The sequence below is a fragment of the Neophocaena asiaeorientalis genome, unplaced genomic scaffold (assembly GCF_003031525.2).
Source record: "Neophocaena asiaeorientalis asiaeorientalis breed wild unplaced genomic scaffold, Neophocaena_asiaeorientalis_V1.1 scaffold543, whole genome shotgun sequence".
NCBI lineage: Eukaryota > Metazoa > Chordata > Mammalia > Artiodactyla > Phocoenidae > Neophocaena > Neophocaena asiaeorientalis.
The window spans coordinates 701,644-720,093 of record NW_020173671.1 but is presented as its reverse complement, the minus strand read 5'-3'; the positions used below and the strand labels follow the sequence as shown (position 1 = coordinate 720,093).

Below are 18,450 nucleotides of genomic sequence, written 5' to 3'. Positions count from 1 at the left end.
TGCACAAGTTAGCCAATGGCAGAATAAGTTTGTCCCTGGAATCTTCTTCTGAATTTTATCCAAAATTCTATTCCTTTGAATTATTGAAACTTGGTTTCTTTTTTTGGTTCCTGGTTCCACTTTATCATTGTTATCTTGGCACTAATCTTTGTTTACCCAGGCTCTGATATTTTTACCCCAGAATTAATTACCCCAGATGGTCTGCTCTGCTGTGTTTTCCTAGCAAACAAAGTGGACAGGAAATCTGAGCTTCCTGAGGCAGTTGGCTTTCGGCTTTAATATGAGGCTTTGCCTTTTACAGACGCATTTATCTTATATCTACTTTTCTTATTTATAATTGATTAAATATATGTATTTTTTGGTTTAGATCTAATTATAGTTTCTCTTTTTCCATTTGAAATTTGGTCCTGACATTTTGTCTTTTGCTTCCCCAAGTCTCCTTTGTAGAATCTTCCTGTTCTATTTAACTTGAACTGGTACATCCTTTCTGTTGAGCAGCTCCTTGTTCAGAATAACTTCTCTGCTGGTCTAGGGTTTCTTTTCACTTTTAGACACTTCCCTTGACATGACTAGCAGATGAGGTCTCATGAGCCTTTCCTCCATGGGTTTTGCACAGGTGGGCCATGCAGTGACCAGGTGTTTGCCCCCCTCTTTGCTCTTCTTTGGAGGATATCCCCTTTCCCTATGCCTTTCTCCTGATGCAGTGACAGGAATCCTGCCTTAATTGCAGGGACCCCTAGGATCTTGCCTCAACACTTAACCCACATCACCAGTAATAACCCTGAAACACTGTCTCTGCCCTCAGTGGAGTGGAGGGAGCCAGTCCTGACACCTGGCAGCTGCCACCCTTCTGCATCTCCAGATGCAGGTATTCTCTGTACGAGGGAGAGAGCCTCCTTGAAATCTATCAGTCTTGGCTTTCCCTCTTGCATCTCTCCTCACCCACCCACTTCTCTAGCCTCTCTTTCATCCATCCATTTGACATTTATAAACACCAACCATGTGCCAGACATCATGCTGGTTTACCATCAAGTCACTGGCCGTGATAGAGAGTGCTAAATGCTGAAACAGGGCACAAAGCAAAGATTTACAAGGGACCCACACAAAGGTCACTTAAGCTGAGTTTTGAAGGACTGTTTGCAGTTCACCAGTGAACATTCTCCATTCTGCCTCCTTTGCATCAGAGGACTTCTTACAGGGGAAATAGACCTGGTAAGATCCTCAGTAGAAAAACCTGGCAGATACCACCTTAACGCAGTGATCAAATGAGCATCCCATCATTGTTGGTACAACTCGTGGTGCCTCCTGATATGATGCACTGAGAACACAGCGACATTTCTCTGATGTTTCTACCAAAAATGCATCACCCGAATGTAATTATGAAGAAACATGAAACCAATCCAGATGGCGGGGCATATTACGAAATAACTGGTCAATGTTAGGAACACAAAGAAAGACTGAGAAACTGTTGCAGTTAAAGTAGGTGAAAGAGACATGGCAAATGAATTCAGTGCATGATCCAGGACTTTCTTTTCAGTGGACATCACTGGGACAATTGGCAAAATCTGATGTTATATTATTATATCAATGTTAATTCCCTGATATTGAGACTTGTGCTGTGTTTATGGAAGAGAATGTCCTTGTTTTTAGGAAATACGCACTGAAGTATTGGGAGGGAAAGGGGCATCATGTCTGCGACTTAAATGGTAAAGAAAAATAAGTGTGTATGTGTGTGTGCATGTGTGTAGAAAGAGAGAGGGAGGGAGGGAGGGAGGGAGAGATACAAAGCAAGGTAGTAATGTTAACATTTGGGGAAATCTGGGTGAAGAATATAGAGGAATTATTTGTACTGTTCTTGCAACTTTTCTGTAACTCTGAAATGGTGTCTCCACCCCACCACAAATTATTTTAATTGTCAGAGTCCCACCAAGAGGACAGACAGCTTTGCCTTCTTGTGACCAGTCCTTAGGCCTGGGGACCTGTGAACATGGGGATACAGGGCAGTAAGTCTTAGGCTTGCAGAAGCAGGGTTCCATGCAAGCATGGCTGCGTCATGCAGCTTGGGGAATCTTAGCTCCTCGACCAGGGATTGAAACCAGGCCCCAGCAGTGAAAGCTCAGAGTCTTAACCACTGGACCACCAGGGAATTCCCATGCAATCAGTCTTCATCGCCCAGGTTGCAAATCCCAAAAGGTGACTGAAAGCCCCCAGCCCCTGTGCCATTTTCCCCTCCGTACATAAGTATATTTCAGGGATTCAGTAGAACTTAGTGTCCGACAAATCCCTGTGTGGATAAACAGACACAGAGCCAGAATTCTCACAAATACCACGGACAGTTTCTATCCCACTGACCAAGCTTCACCCTCAAACAGTGGTCCCCCACAGAGAACAATTCTTCCTTCCCAGTGGTTCAATCCTTCAATGACATTCCTTGCTGTACAGCAAGGGTTCTCAACCTGTTTCTGTCAAATGCTCTGTGGAGGCAGGAAAGTATAACCCTTGAGTTTTCACCATTGTAGAAAATTAAACTCTAGATTCTCTCTTTCTTCACACTTGGTTTTCTCCTTTTTAAAAAATTGATAGAGGGCTTCCCTGGTGGCGCAGTGGTTGAGAGTCCGCCTGCCGATGCAGGGGACACGGGTTCGTGCCCCGGTCTGGGAAGATCCCACATGCCGCGGAGCGGCTGGGCCCGTGAGCCATGGCCGCTGAGCCTGCACGTCCGGAGCCTGTACTCCGCAATGGGAGAGGCCACAACAGTGAGAGGCCCGCGTACTGCAAAAAAAAAAACCAACAGTAATGTCTACAATAGTTATCCTTTGTCCCACCATTGTATTTTGGGTATGCGGGGGATGATCACTTGTCTCTTTAGTTCACGGGTATTCAGGAGCTGTACTTAAGGAATTACATCCAAAGAGCCTCATCTGTACCTGGACTTGATTGAGATGGTGTATTGGTTTGCTAGGGCTGCCATAACAAAGTACCACAGACTGGGCAGTTTAAGCAACAGAAATTTATTTTCTCACAGTTCTGGAGACTAGAAGTCCAAGATCAAGGTGTACATAGGTTTGGTTTCTTCTGAGATCTTTCTACCTAGTTTGCAGATGGTTACCTTCTCACTGAGTCCTCACATGGTCTTTCTTCTATGAGCACACATCCTTGGTGTCTTTGTTCCTAATCTCCTCTTCTTACAAGGATACCAGTCAGTTCAAGTAGGGCCCACCCTATAGCCTCATTTTAACTTAGTCACCTCTTTAAAGACCGTATCTCCAAGTACAGTCACATTCTGAGGTACTGGGGATTAGCGGTTTAACATATGAATTTGGGGGGGGGGACACAACAGCCCATAACAACTGGCAAATGTATTGTAAAATTTTGAAACTTCATATTTCCCTGATGCTTCACCAGGTAACCAGGTGCACCAGTGTGATCAGGCTGGTTTGGTTCCTGGCACAATTTCCCCTTCTTGGTCTCCCCTCTCTGTGACCTAGTGACATTCAAACGCACCAATGAAATCCCCTCGTGCCTTTTGCCTGTGGACTCCACCCTGACCCCGTAAAGACATTTGCCCACGGGTCCTCACTCTCGCTCTCAGCTCTCCATCTGCTTGGTTGAGCCCGCTCCCTGGGTGCTCCTCCCATGTGGCCCCTGCGTGGCATGCCGTGCGCCCCTCTTCTAGGACCTCTAATTTCTTACGCCTCTCAGGTGGCACTGCCACAGCCACGTTGGAATAATCCTCAAAGACTCCACAAATGGGGCTTAACTCCCCCACTTACAACACAGCAAGAGTCTGGACTTTCAGCTGGTTGATGCTGGAATGGGATGAGATGCTTAGGGACCTTGGGATAGGTGAGCATATTTGTTATGAGGGAGGAATGTAAGTAATTTGTGACCAGAAGGCAGACTCTGGTAGTTTTAAAATATACCCACAAATTCCTTTTTTTTTTTTTTGGTTTTTTTGGCTGCATGCGGGATCTTAGTTCTCTGACCAGGGATCAAACCTGCGACCTCTGCAGTGAAAGCACGGAGTCTTAACCACTGGACCACCAGGGAAGCCCCCCCACAAATTCGTGATACTCTTTCCCTCAATAGGTGAAGCTTAATTCCCCTCCCCTTGAGTGTGGGGTGGACCTAGTGACTTGCTTCCAACAAATAGAAATATGATGAAAGTGACAGTGTTTTTCCTCCAAGGCTAGGTCATAAAAGGCAATGGAGCTTGCTCTCTTAGATGGCTCACTCTGGGGGCAGCTAGTCCTGAAGCAGCCCATGAAGAGGCCCTTGTGGCATGAGGAGAGAACATGGGCATGTCACACAGTCTGAGAAGATTTTTCTAAGCTCCCTTTTAAGCTTTAGGAAAATAAATCGGAGTCACCCGCAGCAGCCTGATCACCACGCCTTCCAGACCTCAGTCAGCCTCTGGAATTCTCGTGAGGAAGGAGACTTTCAAATCTGGGATGTGAGTTTGGATCCCACCAGTTGTGGTTCACTTTGCAAAGACAGTGATACATGAGGTTAAGACACAGGCTTTCGGGTCAAGCAGGCAGAGGCATGGATAACGGGCCTTTCTCTTAATGGTCTTGTGAACCTGTAGGATTCATAGAGCTTCCTTTTTTTCTTTTTGGTGCAGCTTGTAGGATCTTCGTTCTGTGACCAGGGATTAAACCCGGGCTCCAGCAGTGAAAGCGCCACACCCTAAACCACTGGACCACCAGGGAAGTCCCCATATAGCTTCTTTTTTAATATATTTATTTATTTTGGCTGCGTTGGGTCTTTGTTGCTGCGCATGGGCTTTCTCTGGTTGTGGCGAGTGGGGGCTGCTCTTCGTTGTGGTGCGCCGGCTTCTCCTTGCAGTGGCTTCTCTTGTTGTGGAGCACGGGCTCTAGGCACACGGGCTTCAGTAGTTGCAGCACGCGGGCTCAGTAGTCATGGCTCGTGGGCTCTAGAGCGCAGGCTCTGTAGTTGTGGCGCACGGGCTTAGCTGCTCCGCGGCATGTGGGATCATCCCGGACCAGGGCTTGAACCCGTGTTCCCTGTGTTGGCAGGCGGATTCTTAACCACTGTGCCACCAGGGAAGTCCCTTCCCTGACCATGTTGCTCTTTCTCTGCAAACCAACCTCCTCCTCTGGTCCACGTGGTGAGAAATGTGTCCCTTATATCGTGGGCTGTCCTTAGCCGCCAGAGCTGTGGGCTGTCTCTCGGTCCCAAGCCCAAACATTCTCTGGCCCTGCCAGGGACAAGTGCCATCCCATTAGCCATGGTCAGGGTCACCCGGGTCTGGAGGCTGACCTATGAACTAATGACAGATAGGGAATTGGTGGGCAAATTCCCGAGCTTCCCTGGCTGCAGGTTAGGACAACGCTGATGTAAAACTGAGGAAGCAGTTTACAGGGAAAGGGGACAGGGAGGGTTACACTGGTACATAACATGTTATTGGCAATAGGTAATACGTTCCTGAGTTGGGTGAAAGGTACACGGGTATTCATTATATTGGAATCATTTATAACTAACATATATTTCATATAACCCTGTGAATGTATCAAATGTTCTTTTTCAAAAGGTAATTAAAAGTAGTCCAACAGCATCTCCTCAAGAAAGGAAATATAATGTTAGTGATTACTAGCTCTGCAATGAAAGATATTTATACAGTCACAGTATGTAAGGTAAACACTCTTCATCGAGTTTCAGTTTTTAGAATCAACAGATGGACAAAGCACGGAAAACTTAACTACAGCTATGAAAGTAAACATAGCTGTTATCAACCTTGATGTTGCCACAGTAAAAGCCTAGAAGAGGTAAACTAGAAGGCGGAAGGAAGAGAAAGAGCCAAAGGGAAATGTGGGCGACCTGACAACAGAGTCTCCACGTAAGGTTGTGCAGGATGGGCACTGCACAAGAGCACGCAGCAAAGGAGGTGAGTGAGAACTGAACTCCAGCCAGCATTCTGCTCAACAAGCCGAGCCCCACCAAGGGGGCTCCAGGGGCCTGGAGGAAGAGGCGCCTTGTTCTGTATCTCATAAAAGTGCTGTTCTCTGCCAAGTCAACTACCCCTCCATCTATTCAGAAAGGCTGCCTTTTATTAAAGTGGGGTTTTTTTGTTTTGTTTTTTTGCGGTACATGGGCCTCTCACTGTTGTGGCCTCTCCCGTTGCAGAGCACAGGCTCCGGACGCGCAGGCTCAGCGGCCATGGCTCACGGGCCCAGCCGCTCCGCGGCATGTGGGATCTTCCCAGACCGGGGCACAGAACCCGTGTCCCCTGCATCGGCAGGCGGACTCTCAACCACTGCGCCACCAGGGAAGCCCAGAAGAGCTGCCTTTTAACAACAAGGTTAAAGGCACAAAGACCCCTTATGAGCTAGCAACCGTGCTAGCCAATTATCTTTTTTTTTAACTTAAATTAAATTAAATTATTTTTTGGCTGCACCGCGAAGCATGAGTGATCTTTCCCTACCAGGGATCGAACCCGTACACCCTGCAGTGGAACCGCAGAATCTTAACCACTGGACCGCAGGGAAGTCCTGGCCAATTATCTTGCAAGGTTTTGTATCAGTGAGAGTTCTTTGTTTGCAAGCGCGAACCCAGACGAAGTTAAGAAAAAAGGAATGTATTGAGGCGATACTGAATAAACACAGACTTGGGGCGGGGTGGGGGGGAAGCAGAACATCCAGGCCTAGAACTAAACAGAGACCAGGGGAGCATGGACGTATCATTAGCATGAGCTGGTCTCTCTTTCCGCTGTTTCCCTCCTGTTCCCCCCAAACCTCCATCCTTGTCTCTTCCTGGGCAGGGTTCCAAATCCCAAGAGTCTGATTGGCCAGGATGCCTTGACTGACAGCCCATCAGAACCACATGGATTTGGGGAGGGATCGTTCCCCAAAAGAAAGGAAGCTGAGCGGTCAGCAAATAATGATCACTTGCTCACACAGGTACAGAGATGCAGCCAGAATGGAGTGCAAGGCTGGGAGCTTTCTGAGAAGGACGGTGCCCCACTGTTCCATCCGTAAGGGCAGGTGCTTAGACATCCTTAGGGGACAATAGCCTCTCAGTGCCCATGGGCAAAGCCGACCTGGAGAACATGGACTTGGGCTTAGAACATGGACTCGAGAACACAGGCTTATTGGTCACTCCTTGACTGTCCACGTGGACGTGCTTTGCTACCTGCATTACATTCAGAAACAGTCCTACCCCAGGCCAGCTCATCCCGGTACAAACACCAGCATGAATCTCCTTTGTGGTGAGCTCCCAGACCCGTGGCATTGCTAGGACATTTCAGTGGCCAGAATTCATTTCAGTGGCTGCAATGTTCCCTCCCTTTCACATCTATGAAATATGCATCCTTCCTTCACGTGGGCCTGTCGTTGCTGGTGTTCCTCAAACTCTAATGTGTGTACTCCTGGCCTGGGCATCTCATTAAAATGCAGATGCCACCCTTCGGACGGGCTCCCAGGTGGTGCCCATGCTGCCAGCCCAAGGATAACACACTGAGTAAAGAATGAGATTGTAAAAGATCTGAGTTGCTAGGTCCACTCTCCTCCCAGGATGCCCTTTGACCTTGAGGCTTTGGGCACATGGGAGAATGATGGGCAGACCCACTTGCCAGTGTGTGTCCTGCTTGCTTGGTTCTGCCCCTGTGGGACATTCCTTTCCTTCTATATACCAACTAAACAGAAGTAGGAAGAAAAAAATGGCGGCTTAAAACAAAGCAAGAAGTGACTGCAGGGACTTCCTTGGTGGTCCTGTGTCTAAGACTCCATGCTCCCAATGCAGGGGGCCTGGGTTTGATCCCTGGTCAGGGACCTAGATCCCGCATGCCACAACTAAAGATTCCATGTGCTACAATGAAGATCCCACATGCTGCAACTAAGACCCAGCACAGACAAATAAATAAATATATTGTTTTAAAAATGACTGCAAAATTAAGAATTTCTGCTCTTGGAAAAATGCAGTTAGAAGAATGAAAATATAAGTAAGCCACAGACTGGGAGAAAATATTTTCAAATCACATATCTGATAAAGGACTTATATCTAGAATATTTAAAGAACTCTTAAAACACAATAATAAGAAAATAAACCCACCCAGTTTTTAAAAGGCCAAGATATTTGAACAGACACTTCACCAAAGAAGATATGTGAATGGCCAAGAAGCACATGAAAAGATACTCAGCATCATTAGTCATTAGGGAAACACAAATTAAAACCACAGTGAGATAGCACCACACAACCTAATGGACCGGCACGCAAAACAAAAACGACAAAACGGACAACACCAAGTACTGGCCAAGACACAGAGCAGGATACCAACCAGAACTCTCATACATCGCTGGTGGGAATGCAAAATGGTACAGACACTTTGGAAAACAAACGGCCAGTTTCTAATTTTTCTTTTTTTAATTAATTTATTATTTATTTATTTATTTTTGGCCACATTGGGTCTTTGTTGTTGCACACAGGCTTTCTCTAGTTGCGGCGAGCGGGGGCTACTCTTCGTTGTGGTGTGCGGGCTTCTCATTGCAGTGGCTTCTCTTGTTGCGGAGCACAGGCTCTAGGCGTGTGGGCTTCAGTAGCTGTGCCGTGCGGGCTCAGTAGTTGTGGCGCATGGGCTTAGTTGCTCCACGGCATGTGGGATCTTCCCCCACCAGGTATCGAACCACGGCTAAGGTTACAGACCTAATAAGTGGTAGAGCCAGCATTTGAATCTGGACAGTCTCACTCTAGAGTTTTGGGTATATTCAAAGCATCCTGGAAAAAAATCAGCAATATTAGCTTTATGGAAAATCAGTCTCTGGTCCTGCTCCTGAATCCAAGGCCTCTTTGCCTTTGCAGGCCAGAATCTGACCCCTGCATTACTAAGCCCTCCCTCCTACGTTTCTTCTCTCTCTCTCTCTCTAACCCACTTTGTCTTCCTCTTTCTCCATTCCATCCTTCTTTTGACTTGGGCACTTAGCTGAGATTCAGGAAATGTTTATTGGTTTTAATTGACATTTCCCCAACACCTGTCAGCACTTCTCTCTGATTCTCACCTCTTCTCATCTTACTTTGTTTCTTTTCACCCTAAATATGAATAGAAAACAAATTTTCAGAAATGAATCCGTTTCCTCCCCAAGAGAAAATGCTTCTGAGCTCAGGGTAGTTCTGTGGCCTGGGCAATAAACTGAAGGACACAGACAGGCTGCCTCTATGCATTCTTAGTTTAGAGTCGGCTAAACTCAGGGTTGCCTCCCTTTGTGAATCTGGAAAAGCATCAAGGCAAGGCTGAGTTCCCAGTGACAGAGGTGCGTGCAGGGACCGATGGAAAATGCCAACCCGGCCTCCGATTATCGATGCTCGGGAGCTGAGCGCCCAGGTGACCAACAGGGTCCGAAGTTGATAATCTGCTAAACGCCTGCCCTGGGAAGGTGGGGCGACAGCAAGAGTTCGGCGGGTCAGCGCGGGGAGGGGGCGTCGGCGTGCGGTTGACTGCAGACGAAGAGCTTGCGCCTCAACTTCGTGAGGATTCCTCCGTGGGGGCGGAAGCAGGAGACCGAGCCTGGCCAGATGTCCTGCTAAGGCCGGGTGCGGGAAGCTCTCCTCGTCCAGTAAGTCTGGGTCCACCGCAGGGAGAGGGAGAGCTCAGCCTCACGGGGAGAGGCGGAGCTCGGCCTGGAGGCGGGGCCAATCCAGGGGGCGGGGCCATGGTGAGGGGAGTACGGGTTGGGTCCCAGTGAATCCTCGGGGAGTTCTGCCCCTCTGCTTCCCTTGTTCTGGCCTGGGACGCTCTCGGGCCGCTGGAGGGTGCAGAGCGGGTAGTTTGGAGAGGGCGTACTGGGGAGCCAGGACGGGGCGGCCTCCGGGAGTTCTCTGGAGACGCTGTCGGAGGAGAGGTATTCCTGCACGGGGATGCTATGCCTGCCTGGGCGACTGGCCAACACGGAGGACAGGAACCAGCAGATACCACTGTAGCTGACGAGATGCGAGCCCTGCGAGGAAGGAGGGAGAGAGAAAAGCTTTCAGGGATGGACAGAGAGCCAGGTTGAAGGGCTGTGGAATGGATCGCAGGAAGTGGGCTGGAGGGGTCGGTGGGGCTAAAAGGAGAGGAGAGAACGCTAATGAGCAGGCTGTGGGGAGAAGCGGGCTCCTCTCAAACACCTGTTGCTTGAGGTCATGATTGCAACCAGCCTCACCTGCGACAATGGCCACAAGGATGTTGACCCAGAGCCCATAGAAGGGCCAGTGCAAAGGGAGGTCGGAGCCCTATCCTATCTGCATTATCATCGACTCCCCAAATATGGAGGCCACAGATATGAGGAGCAGGGCTGTGAGTGCAGAGAGCACGTACTGATTCAGAGAAAGCCTCGCAACCAGAGCCCGGCTTCCCCAATCTGTCTACCCAGTCACCTCCGCCAGGTCTGAGACACACGTGAGCCTTTCCTAAGCCTGTGAAAATGTTTGTTTCTTCCACCTCCCCAGAATGATAGAATATGAAGGAATGGGGCAATGGCAGCTCCAGGATGCCCCAAGCCAGTCAGTGTATCTCTCTACCACCTGGGATGTTAGTAACACCACCGTGCCTGGAATGCCAGACAGGGCAGCACTGAGAGAGACTTCTCCTCCCATGGGTCTTCGTGTCACACCTACAAGGAAATTGCTGAAGGCAGCCAGAGGGGCAAGAAAGGGGAAGAGCAACACAGGATGGAGTGGATGATGGACATCAGGAGGAGGCTGTATACACAGAGAAGTTGATGCCTGGCAGAGGGTGTTCAGGAAAGGGAGCCAGAGAGCTTAGGGCAACTAATACTAAGTTACTTACTGCCACCTGTACCCCCTCCCCTTTTTTTTTTTTTTTTTTTTGCCACGCTGCGAGGCGTGCTGGATCTTGGTTCCCCAACAGGGATCAAACCCACGCTCCCTGCAGTGCAAGCGCGGACTCTTAACCTCTGACTGCCAGGGACGTCCCAAACCTTCCCCCACCCCCACCATCCATTATTCCATTTTCTCTGTCTTTCTTACCAGGGCCCTATTCCTTCTCCCATCCACTTTCTCCATGCTACTGGTGGTCCTCGCTCCCTCACATCTGCCTCTTTCATGCCCCTCTACCCTCTCCAACAGGCTTGCAGAATGCAGACCCCTCCAGGACCACACACACACACTCAGGTCACCCCAAAATGGAAAGGGGCCTCTGAGATAACAGAAACATGACAGTCCCTTTCACTCCCTGTCTTTCCATCCCTTTGGAACAATGTGGTTATATTTTGTGTCTTTACTTCCCCAAAACAATTCTTAACTGGTCTCCATCTCCCCATCATCCCAATATTAGAACCTCTGACTTGGAGCCTGGAGGCTTCCTTAAGTGGCAGGACTCGGGGAGAGAGTGAGGAGTTGAGATGGAACATACATGGGGCACATGTGCAGCTTTGTGTCTGCCTCTGGATGTGTGTCTGTCTCTCTATGTCAGGGGAAGAGGGGAGTTTGTGTGGAGGGACTCCCGCACTAGGAAAGGAAGGAGCCTGTAGGCCAGCTCCCTCCCCATGCCCTCTGCCTTCTCTTCCTGGACTTCAATCCCCTTGAGACCACCCCTAGAGTGCCATTTGCCCAGATCTTCCCAGATGCTCCCTTCTTGTCTCAGCTCAGTGTTACCTCCTCCAGGGTCTTCCCCAAAGCCACACACACACACACACACACACACACACACACACACACACACGGCACTCTGTATCATAGCCTTTGCTATATTTTCTTCATAGCATTCACTGCTACATGATCTTTTCTTATTTACTAACTTGTTTACTTAGTAACTTCCTCCCACCTGCTCCCCCAGAATGTAGGCTCCTTGAGGTCGAGGCCTTTGTCTGTTTCATCTCTGTGTCCCCAGATCCTAGAAGAGTGCCTGGCACACAGAAGGCACTCAATAAATAGGTGTAGAATTGAAATAAATTAGACACAGAGATGCTTGGTCAGTAAAGGATCTTTATTGCTGACTGATTGCCCTTTGTGTCCTTCCTACTGCATCTTCATCCCCTACCAGAGCCCCATCCATATCTGGCTCTGCCAGTCCTCTTCCCCAACCCGCAGCAGCTCTCTGCTTCGGCATCTGCAACCCTCCTCCCATCACACCGCCATAGATCCCTCAGGAGCTATGAGTGCGCCAACACACCTTGCACCTGGTCTCCAAGCCCCAGTTCCCAGCAGAGCTAACCCCTGCTCTCAAAGGATCTCTTTTCAACCAGCCCCTCCCCCCTAATAAAGTCACATTTGGAAGCCACTGCTCCTTTAAGCACATGCTCCCAGGAGAGCCTCAATGCAGTTCCACCATTTATTGAGGGTTTCTCATATGTCAGGCACTGTGCTAGGTGAATCCCCAAAGTCATGGACATGCCAAAATGCCAGTGCCTTTCTCCCTCTCAGTCTCCCAGAGTCCTTGCACCTCCAGTGGTCAGCGTGGCAGTTTCTGTCCTGGGCAAGTTGCCATGCATGAGCTGAAGGGAAGGTGTGATGGCTTAGCTCAGGGATGACCTTGTGCCAGGCCCGGGCCCCCACTTGCCAGCAACTGTCTGCTCCGCTCTGTCTCCATTCCTCACCTCCTTCTGGCATTGTGCGGGGGCAGTCTCTCATCTGGAAGCAGATGCTCTGGGTGGGATTAGGCAGTAATGCTGGTTCTCTGTTCTCTCCCCACTGCTTGGCCCAGTGTTTCTGTGAAAGCACCAGGATGAAGGCAAGAAAGCCCTAGAGGCTCAGCTGGCCCGAGATCCACGGCTCCTGTTTCTTCACTCAACCCTGGGACCCAGAGCCGGTCTGAAGCCCGAGGCTGAGCCTAATGGCTGGTTATAGTTCAGGTTGGAGGATCTGCAGGTAGGGATTATGGAGGCCGAACCCAGGCCTCTCATCCCCAGCTCTGGCCTCTGGCTGCCAACCACACCCAGCACATTCTCCTCTGGGGCTCAGACCTAGTGTCTTTCCTGAGGAGACTAATAGGAAAAATGGGGAGTGAGGGGAGAAATCGAGGATCCAATCATCTGGGAAGGGGGCAAGACCACACACACACCATGTTCGGCAGAATCACCTTCCTTGATACAGACATGCACACACACACAGATTCTCTGAGACACACACTCTGGATTCTTCTAGAAGAGAGGAAGTGGCTTAAGAGGACACAGGAGGCACCCCAGGAATGGAATCTAATACTTCCCAGACTCAAAAGGCAAGACGGTCGTTGCTATAGCACCAAGCAGGGTTCCTACTGGTCTCTTGGGCCCAGATCACCATCTTCTTTGGCTGGATGTGTCCCTGCTGTTGGCTATTTTATCCTAGGACTTTATCTCCAGTGCAGCCCTCTTTTAGCTGCACTGACCTAGCTTCCTCTTTCTTGGCTGTGAGCATAGCAGGGATACTCATTGGCCAGAGGCTCAGCCAGCTCAGCACCCACTGGCCACTCTGCACTGAGCCTCTGTCTCCACTGGCAATCCACTCAAGCCATCTTCATTCTCCCTCATGCGTGGGCTCAGACGGCCCTGTTTTCATTGGCTGCCCAGTCCTGAAGCTCGGTCCCTATTGGTTGCCACTGAGGTAGCGTTTCCACTGACAGCAAATCCAATGGATGGATGGGCTTTGTCTCCTCTGTGCCAGGCTGCCAGCTGTCCCAACTTGTGCCGCCACCCCGTCCCCCCAGCCTGCATTAGGGCTGCGGGGCACTGGGGGAGCCTGAAGAGGACCCAACAGCCTCCAGGAGCCTCTGGTGCTGACGAAGGTGCTTCCTCCTTTCGTGTTCCCCCGTGACTTCACACACCAACTGGGCAGGGAAGGCCCCAGGAAGCCCCTTCAGCCAGCCTGGGGAAAGAGAGACAAGGGCCTAAGTGGGACCGGGGCAGGGGGCAGGTCAGGACGGAGAGGAGGCCCAGTGGGGTCTAATGCCTGAAGGTCATGGCGGGTGCGGGGATTAGTGGAGAAGCCTTGGAGAATTGGTAAAAAGGCTATTAGAGGTGGAGGAAACATCAACATCAAAGAGGATCGGGCTCCCTCCTCTGTCAAGCCCTTCGTTGACTGCGCATCTCACGCAGAGTGAGAGCCAGACTCCTTACAGGAACCTACGAGGACCCACGTGATCTGGTCCCCGTTACCCCTATGATGTCATCTGCCTCTCCCCGTTTTCCTCACTCCCTCTAGCCACACTGGCTTCCTTACTGCTCCTCAAACACACCGGCCTGACTCCTGCCTCCCTCTGGGACACTCTTCCCCCAGACACCATGTGCCTAAATTCCTCACCTCCACCAAGTCACTGCTCACACGGTGCCTCCTCGACAAGGTCCCCCTCGACCTCTCTACTTAAACATGTAAGCCTACCCAACCCCGGGACTCCTGACTCCCCTTGACTCTGCTCCACTTTCGTTTTCCCACAGCACTTACCACCTTCAGACAGTATAATTTACTTACTTTTTTTTTTTTAACATCTTTATTGGAGTATAATTGCTTTACCATGTGGTGTTAGTTTCTGCTGTACAACAAAGTGAATCAGCTCTATGTATTCATATATCCCCATATCCCCTCCCTCTTGTGTCTCCCACCCTCCCTATCCCACCCCTCTAGGTGGTCCCAAAGCACCGAGCTGATCTCCCTGTGCTATGCGGCTGCTTCCCACTAGCTATCTATTTTACATTTGGTAGCGTATATATGTCAATGCTACTCTCTCACTTCATCCCAGCTTACCCTTCCCCCTCCCCTTGTCCTCAAGTCCATTCTCTATGTCTCTGTCTTTATTCCTGTCCTGCCCCTAGGTTCCTCAGAACCTTTTTTTTTTTTAGATTCCATATATATGCGTTAGCATACGGTATTTGTTTTCCTCTTTCTGACTTACTTCACTCTGTATGACAGACTCTAGGTCCATCCACCTCACTACAAATAACTCAATTTCGTTTGTTTTTATGGCTGAGTAATATTCCATTGTATATATGTTACTTATTTATCTTGTTTATTCTTTATTGTTTCTCCTCCACTAGAATGTATAGTCCAGCAGGGCAGGAATATCTGCGTGTTTGGTTCACTGGTGCCGAGAACAGCGAGTGGCACCTCATAGGTGCTTAATAAATACTTATTGAATGAATAAGTAAAAGAATCTCTCACCTTCGGGGCTCTTGTATAGGTGCTTGTGGGGAGCCCTGGACTCCAGATTCCGTCCCTCAGTCTTGGCAGGTGTGGAAGTCTCTGAACAGAGTTCCTGGGAACAATCTGGTCAGGGTGGGTGACATTACAGTGGGATCCAGACTCTTTTTAGCTTCTCCCCATTTTCCCCTGAAGACTCACTTTTCCTTCCCTCCTCCCCTCTAGGGAACACTCACCACAGTCCTCATAGATGGTGCCTGGGGAGCAGGGAAGGGGGCCTGGGGTAGGGAAGGCTCCCAGCCAGCGCTGCATGTCTGATCTGGTGGGAATATAGGGAAGGGTCACAGTTGGCCCCGGAGATCCTCCTGGGGGTTAGTTAGGCACGGGCTTCGGAGAAGAGAGATTAGGGAGGAGGGTGGTGGACTCGGAGAGGTCAAGTGAGGGTCCCCAGGGTGTTTTCTGAAAGAGACACAACTCACAGGGATGAAGCTTGGAGTAGCCGGTGGGTGGGACGGCCCTGGTGGTTGCTGAGAAGGGAGAGGCGGAACGTAGGTGGTCCAGATGGGTCCGGGACCTGCTGGGCCTGGACCAGGGAGCGATGGGCATAGTCCAGAACCTGTAGCCGCTGCCCACTGCCCAGGGAAGAGGAAGTTCAGAGGGAGAGCAGGGGTCCAGCTGGAATCCTGCCTGGGCTGCCTCCCTCCCTGAGACCCACCTCTTGGGCTGAGTGATGAGCAGCAAGTCACTGAAGAGCAGCAGGCAGAGGGGGGTGAAGCGGGGGCGGGAGGCGAAGAGCACGCCCCCCCTTCTGCATCCTAACTCAGTCAGCTCCCCCTGCAGCTCCAGGCGCCTGGACCAGGAGACCAGGGGCAGGGCCTGTGAGGAAGCAGGGAAAAGGTTCTGACTTCCCTGCAGCGCGAGCACCACCGCGGGGGAAAGGGAAGCAGGGAGCCCGGGCAGGATCCGACCTTGACTTTGTGGAAGCGCAGCCTCTGCGTGAGCCGGATCAGCTCCTCTGTCTGCTTCATGCGCCCCACCTCGGCGCTGCACCGCTCGATGATCTGGGTAAGGGGAGCCAAGTCACCCACCCCCACTCCCTTCCACCCCTTCCATCCCTCCCTACCGCCTCCTCACCACCTCCAGCCCCAGCATCCCCCTCCAACCTTGCTGACAGCACCCAGAGCCTTCTGGGCATTCTCCTGGCGGTTGGACCCCTCCTCTGTCTGGCGCAGGATATTCTGGGGATGAGGAAGAAGGGTAACTGGGCCCCTGCTCTGTGGCTCTGGGATTCAGAGGGGCTGCAGCTCAGAGGACCCTGCCTGGCTTGGCATTTGGGGGTTCACAGGGCTGGGGGACCAGCCTCACCACTCGCTGTCTGCATAACCCTGAGCAAGTCAGGTTACCCCTCTGAGTCTCAGTTACCCCATCTGTAAAATGGGGAGAACTCCCACCTTCCATACCATTAGCATTGTTGTGAGGATTCTGCAAGCAAATATACGTAAAGTACGTAGCATAGTCTTTGGGACATGGTAAATGCTGAAAAGAGGGTTGCTATTATTTTAAAAATTATTGACCACAGCTATTAGTACAAACAATATAGCGTGGGGTTAAGAGTGCCTGGATTTAAAGTTTGTCCCCATCAATTATTATCTGTGTGACCTGTGGCAAGTTATTTAACCTCTCTGAGCCTCAGTTTCCTCATCTATAAAGTGGGGTCAATAATAGTTCCTACCCTCACATAGGCGTTGGTAAGGTTAAACGAGCGTATTGCACTTAGAACCATGTCTAGAACAGACACCCAACAGTTGTTTAGCTATTATGATTAATATCATCATCACTATTACGTTGTTGTTGTCTACACTGGGGATATATAAAGCTGAATAAGGCAAGCGCACTGATGATCTAGTTGGGGACTCTTCATATTGAGATCCCCACATCAGGAGACCTAGTTTAGGGAGAAGCTTCTACTCTGCAACAGAAGAGTGTTTCTCACCCCTTTTTTCAGTATCAACCCACTAAGGAATCTTTTTAGACATTTTTTCCCTAATCGTTCCCCCCGCCCCCATCAAATTTTAATACCACAAATATACTGTATATCTATTTATACACCCTGGCCCTTTGGAGTACCACAAACCATTGGAATATTTAAGATTTTTTCGCCCCCCAAAGAACGAGTTTTTGCCTCCTTGAGGGTGATATCACCCCACTGGGAAGTCGTACGGTCAAAGGCAGGACTGAGAGGACCTCAAAGACCACTCATCACATTCCCCCCGAGACCTGGAGAGAGAAAGGGACTTGCCCAAGGTCGCTCAGCCAGTTAGTGGCAGAGCTAAATCTAGAATTCAGGTCTCTAGCCAGAGGCTCTTTGCCTGCACCCAGACGGCTCCTTGAAACGTTTGGGTAGCTCCAGGTAGGGCTTGGTGGGTCCTGGATGGAGAGGCCCCGATTAGGAGTCCTGACTTAGGGGATTCTTGTGTTTGTGGTGGCGTGAGAAATGGTGATGGTGGGGCAGGAGGCCCCTGGGGTGAGCTCTCCAACGGGGTTGGTGGGGCCGAAAAGGGCCCAAGCCAGGACGGGTACCTGCAGCAGCATACGGAGCCGCGTGATGCGCTGAAAGGGCAGCAGCAGGAAGGACGGCAGCGGGAGCCGCTGGCACTTGGGGAGGCTCTGCAGCCGCCGCAGCTCCGCAGAGAAGCGCACGTTCGTGTCCCTGTAGAAGCAGGCGCAGGCTGGCATCTGCCTCGAGGCCCCGATCTCCCCGCAATCCGCCCTGGCCTGGACCCCGACCCTGCTCCCCATCTCCCGCCAGCACGGGTGACGTGGCCCCGCCCCTGGGACGCTCACATCAGGCGGCTGTACGTCTCCTCCTGATACTGCTGGTTCCGCACGTAATCCACGTACACGGAGAAAGGCCCCACGGCGTGGGCGTGCACCACGTCGCACAGGTCGCTGATGTGGGGGGAAGAGCGCACACGGGACAGTAACTTCCCTAGAAACCTGGGGGAGTGGGCGACAAGTAAGGGAGGGGGTCAGAGAGCCAGGTGTCCCGGCTTCTCGAGGGAAGAGCTGGGCACTAAGTGGGCCCTGGAGGGGAGGCCCGGGGACAGGAGAGCGCTGAGGAGTGCTTCCTCCCGAGGCCCGCTTGCGGAGAGGTGGCGGCCCCACTGACCGCTCACTGACTCCCTGGACGCGCTGCACGTTGGAGAAGAGGGTGTGGTGATCCCGGGGGGTGAGCGTGTCCCGGAGCGCCTGGCTCAGCACAAAGGTGTCGGTCAGCAGCCGCAGGGAGCGCAGGTACGAGGCCTCGGATGTCACCACCTCGAACAGGCTCTGAGGAGGAACAGCAGGGCCTTAGCGGAAAGCCCAGCTCCCAGGCAGCCCAGGCGC

At 51.0% G+C, this 18,450-nt stretch overlaps 1 protein-coding gene across 1 annotated transcript in view; it reads right to left on the bottom strand.

Moving 5' to 3' along the window:
- Positions 1-11,942: 11,942 nt before the first annotated feature.
- Positions 11,943-18,450, bottom strand: part of ARHGEF15 (Rho guanine nucleotide exchange factor 15) — a 10,669-nt gene continuing 4,161 nt past the window's right edge. Inside the window, exons 7-16 of the mRNA XM_024748461.1 lie at positions 18,233-18,413; positions 17,908-18,060; positions 17,644-17,773; positions 16,227-16,301; positions 16,032-16,124; positions 15,779-15,939; positions 15,543-15,695; positions 15,300-15,382; positions 15,085-15,189; positions 11,943-13,794 (exon numbers count right to left, since the gene is read on the bottom strand). Coding sequence (XP_024604229.1) covers positions 13,643-13,794; positions 15,085-15,189; positions 15,300-15,382; positions 15,543-15,695; positions 15,779-15,939; positions 16,032-16,124; positions 16,227-16,301; positions 17,644-17,773; positions 17,908-18,060; positions 18,233-18,413 — 1,286 coding nt within the window. The 3' untranslated portion in view covers positions 11,943-13,642. The remainder of the gene's footprint in view (positions 13,795-15,084; positions 15,190-15,299; positions 15,383-15,542; positions 15,696-15,778; positions 15,940-16,031; positions 16,125-16,226; positions 16,302-17,643; positions 17,774-17,907; positions 18,061-18,232; positions 18,414-18,450) is intronic.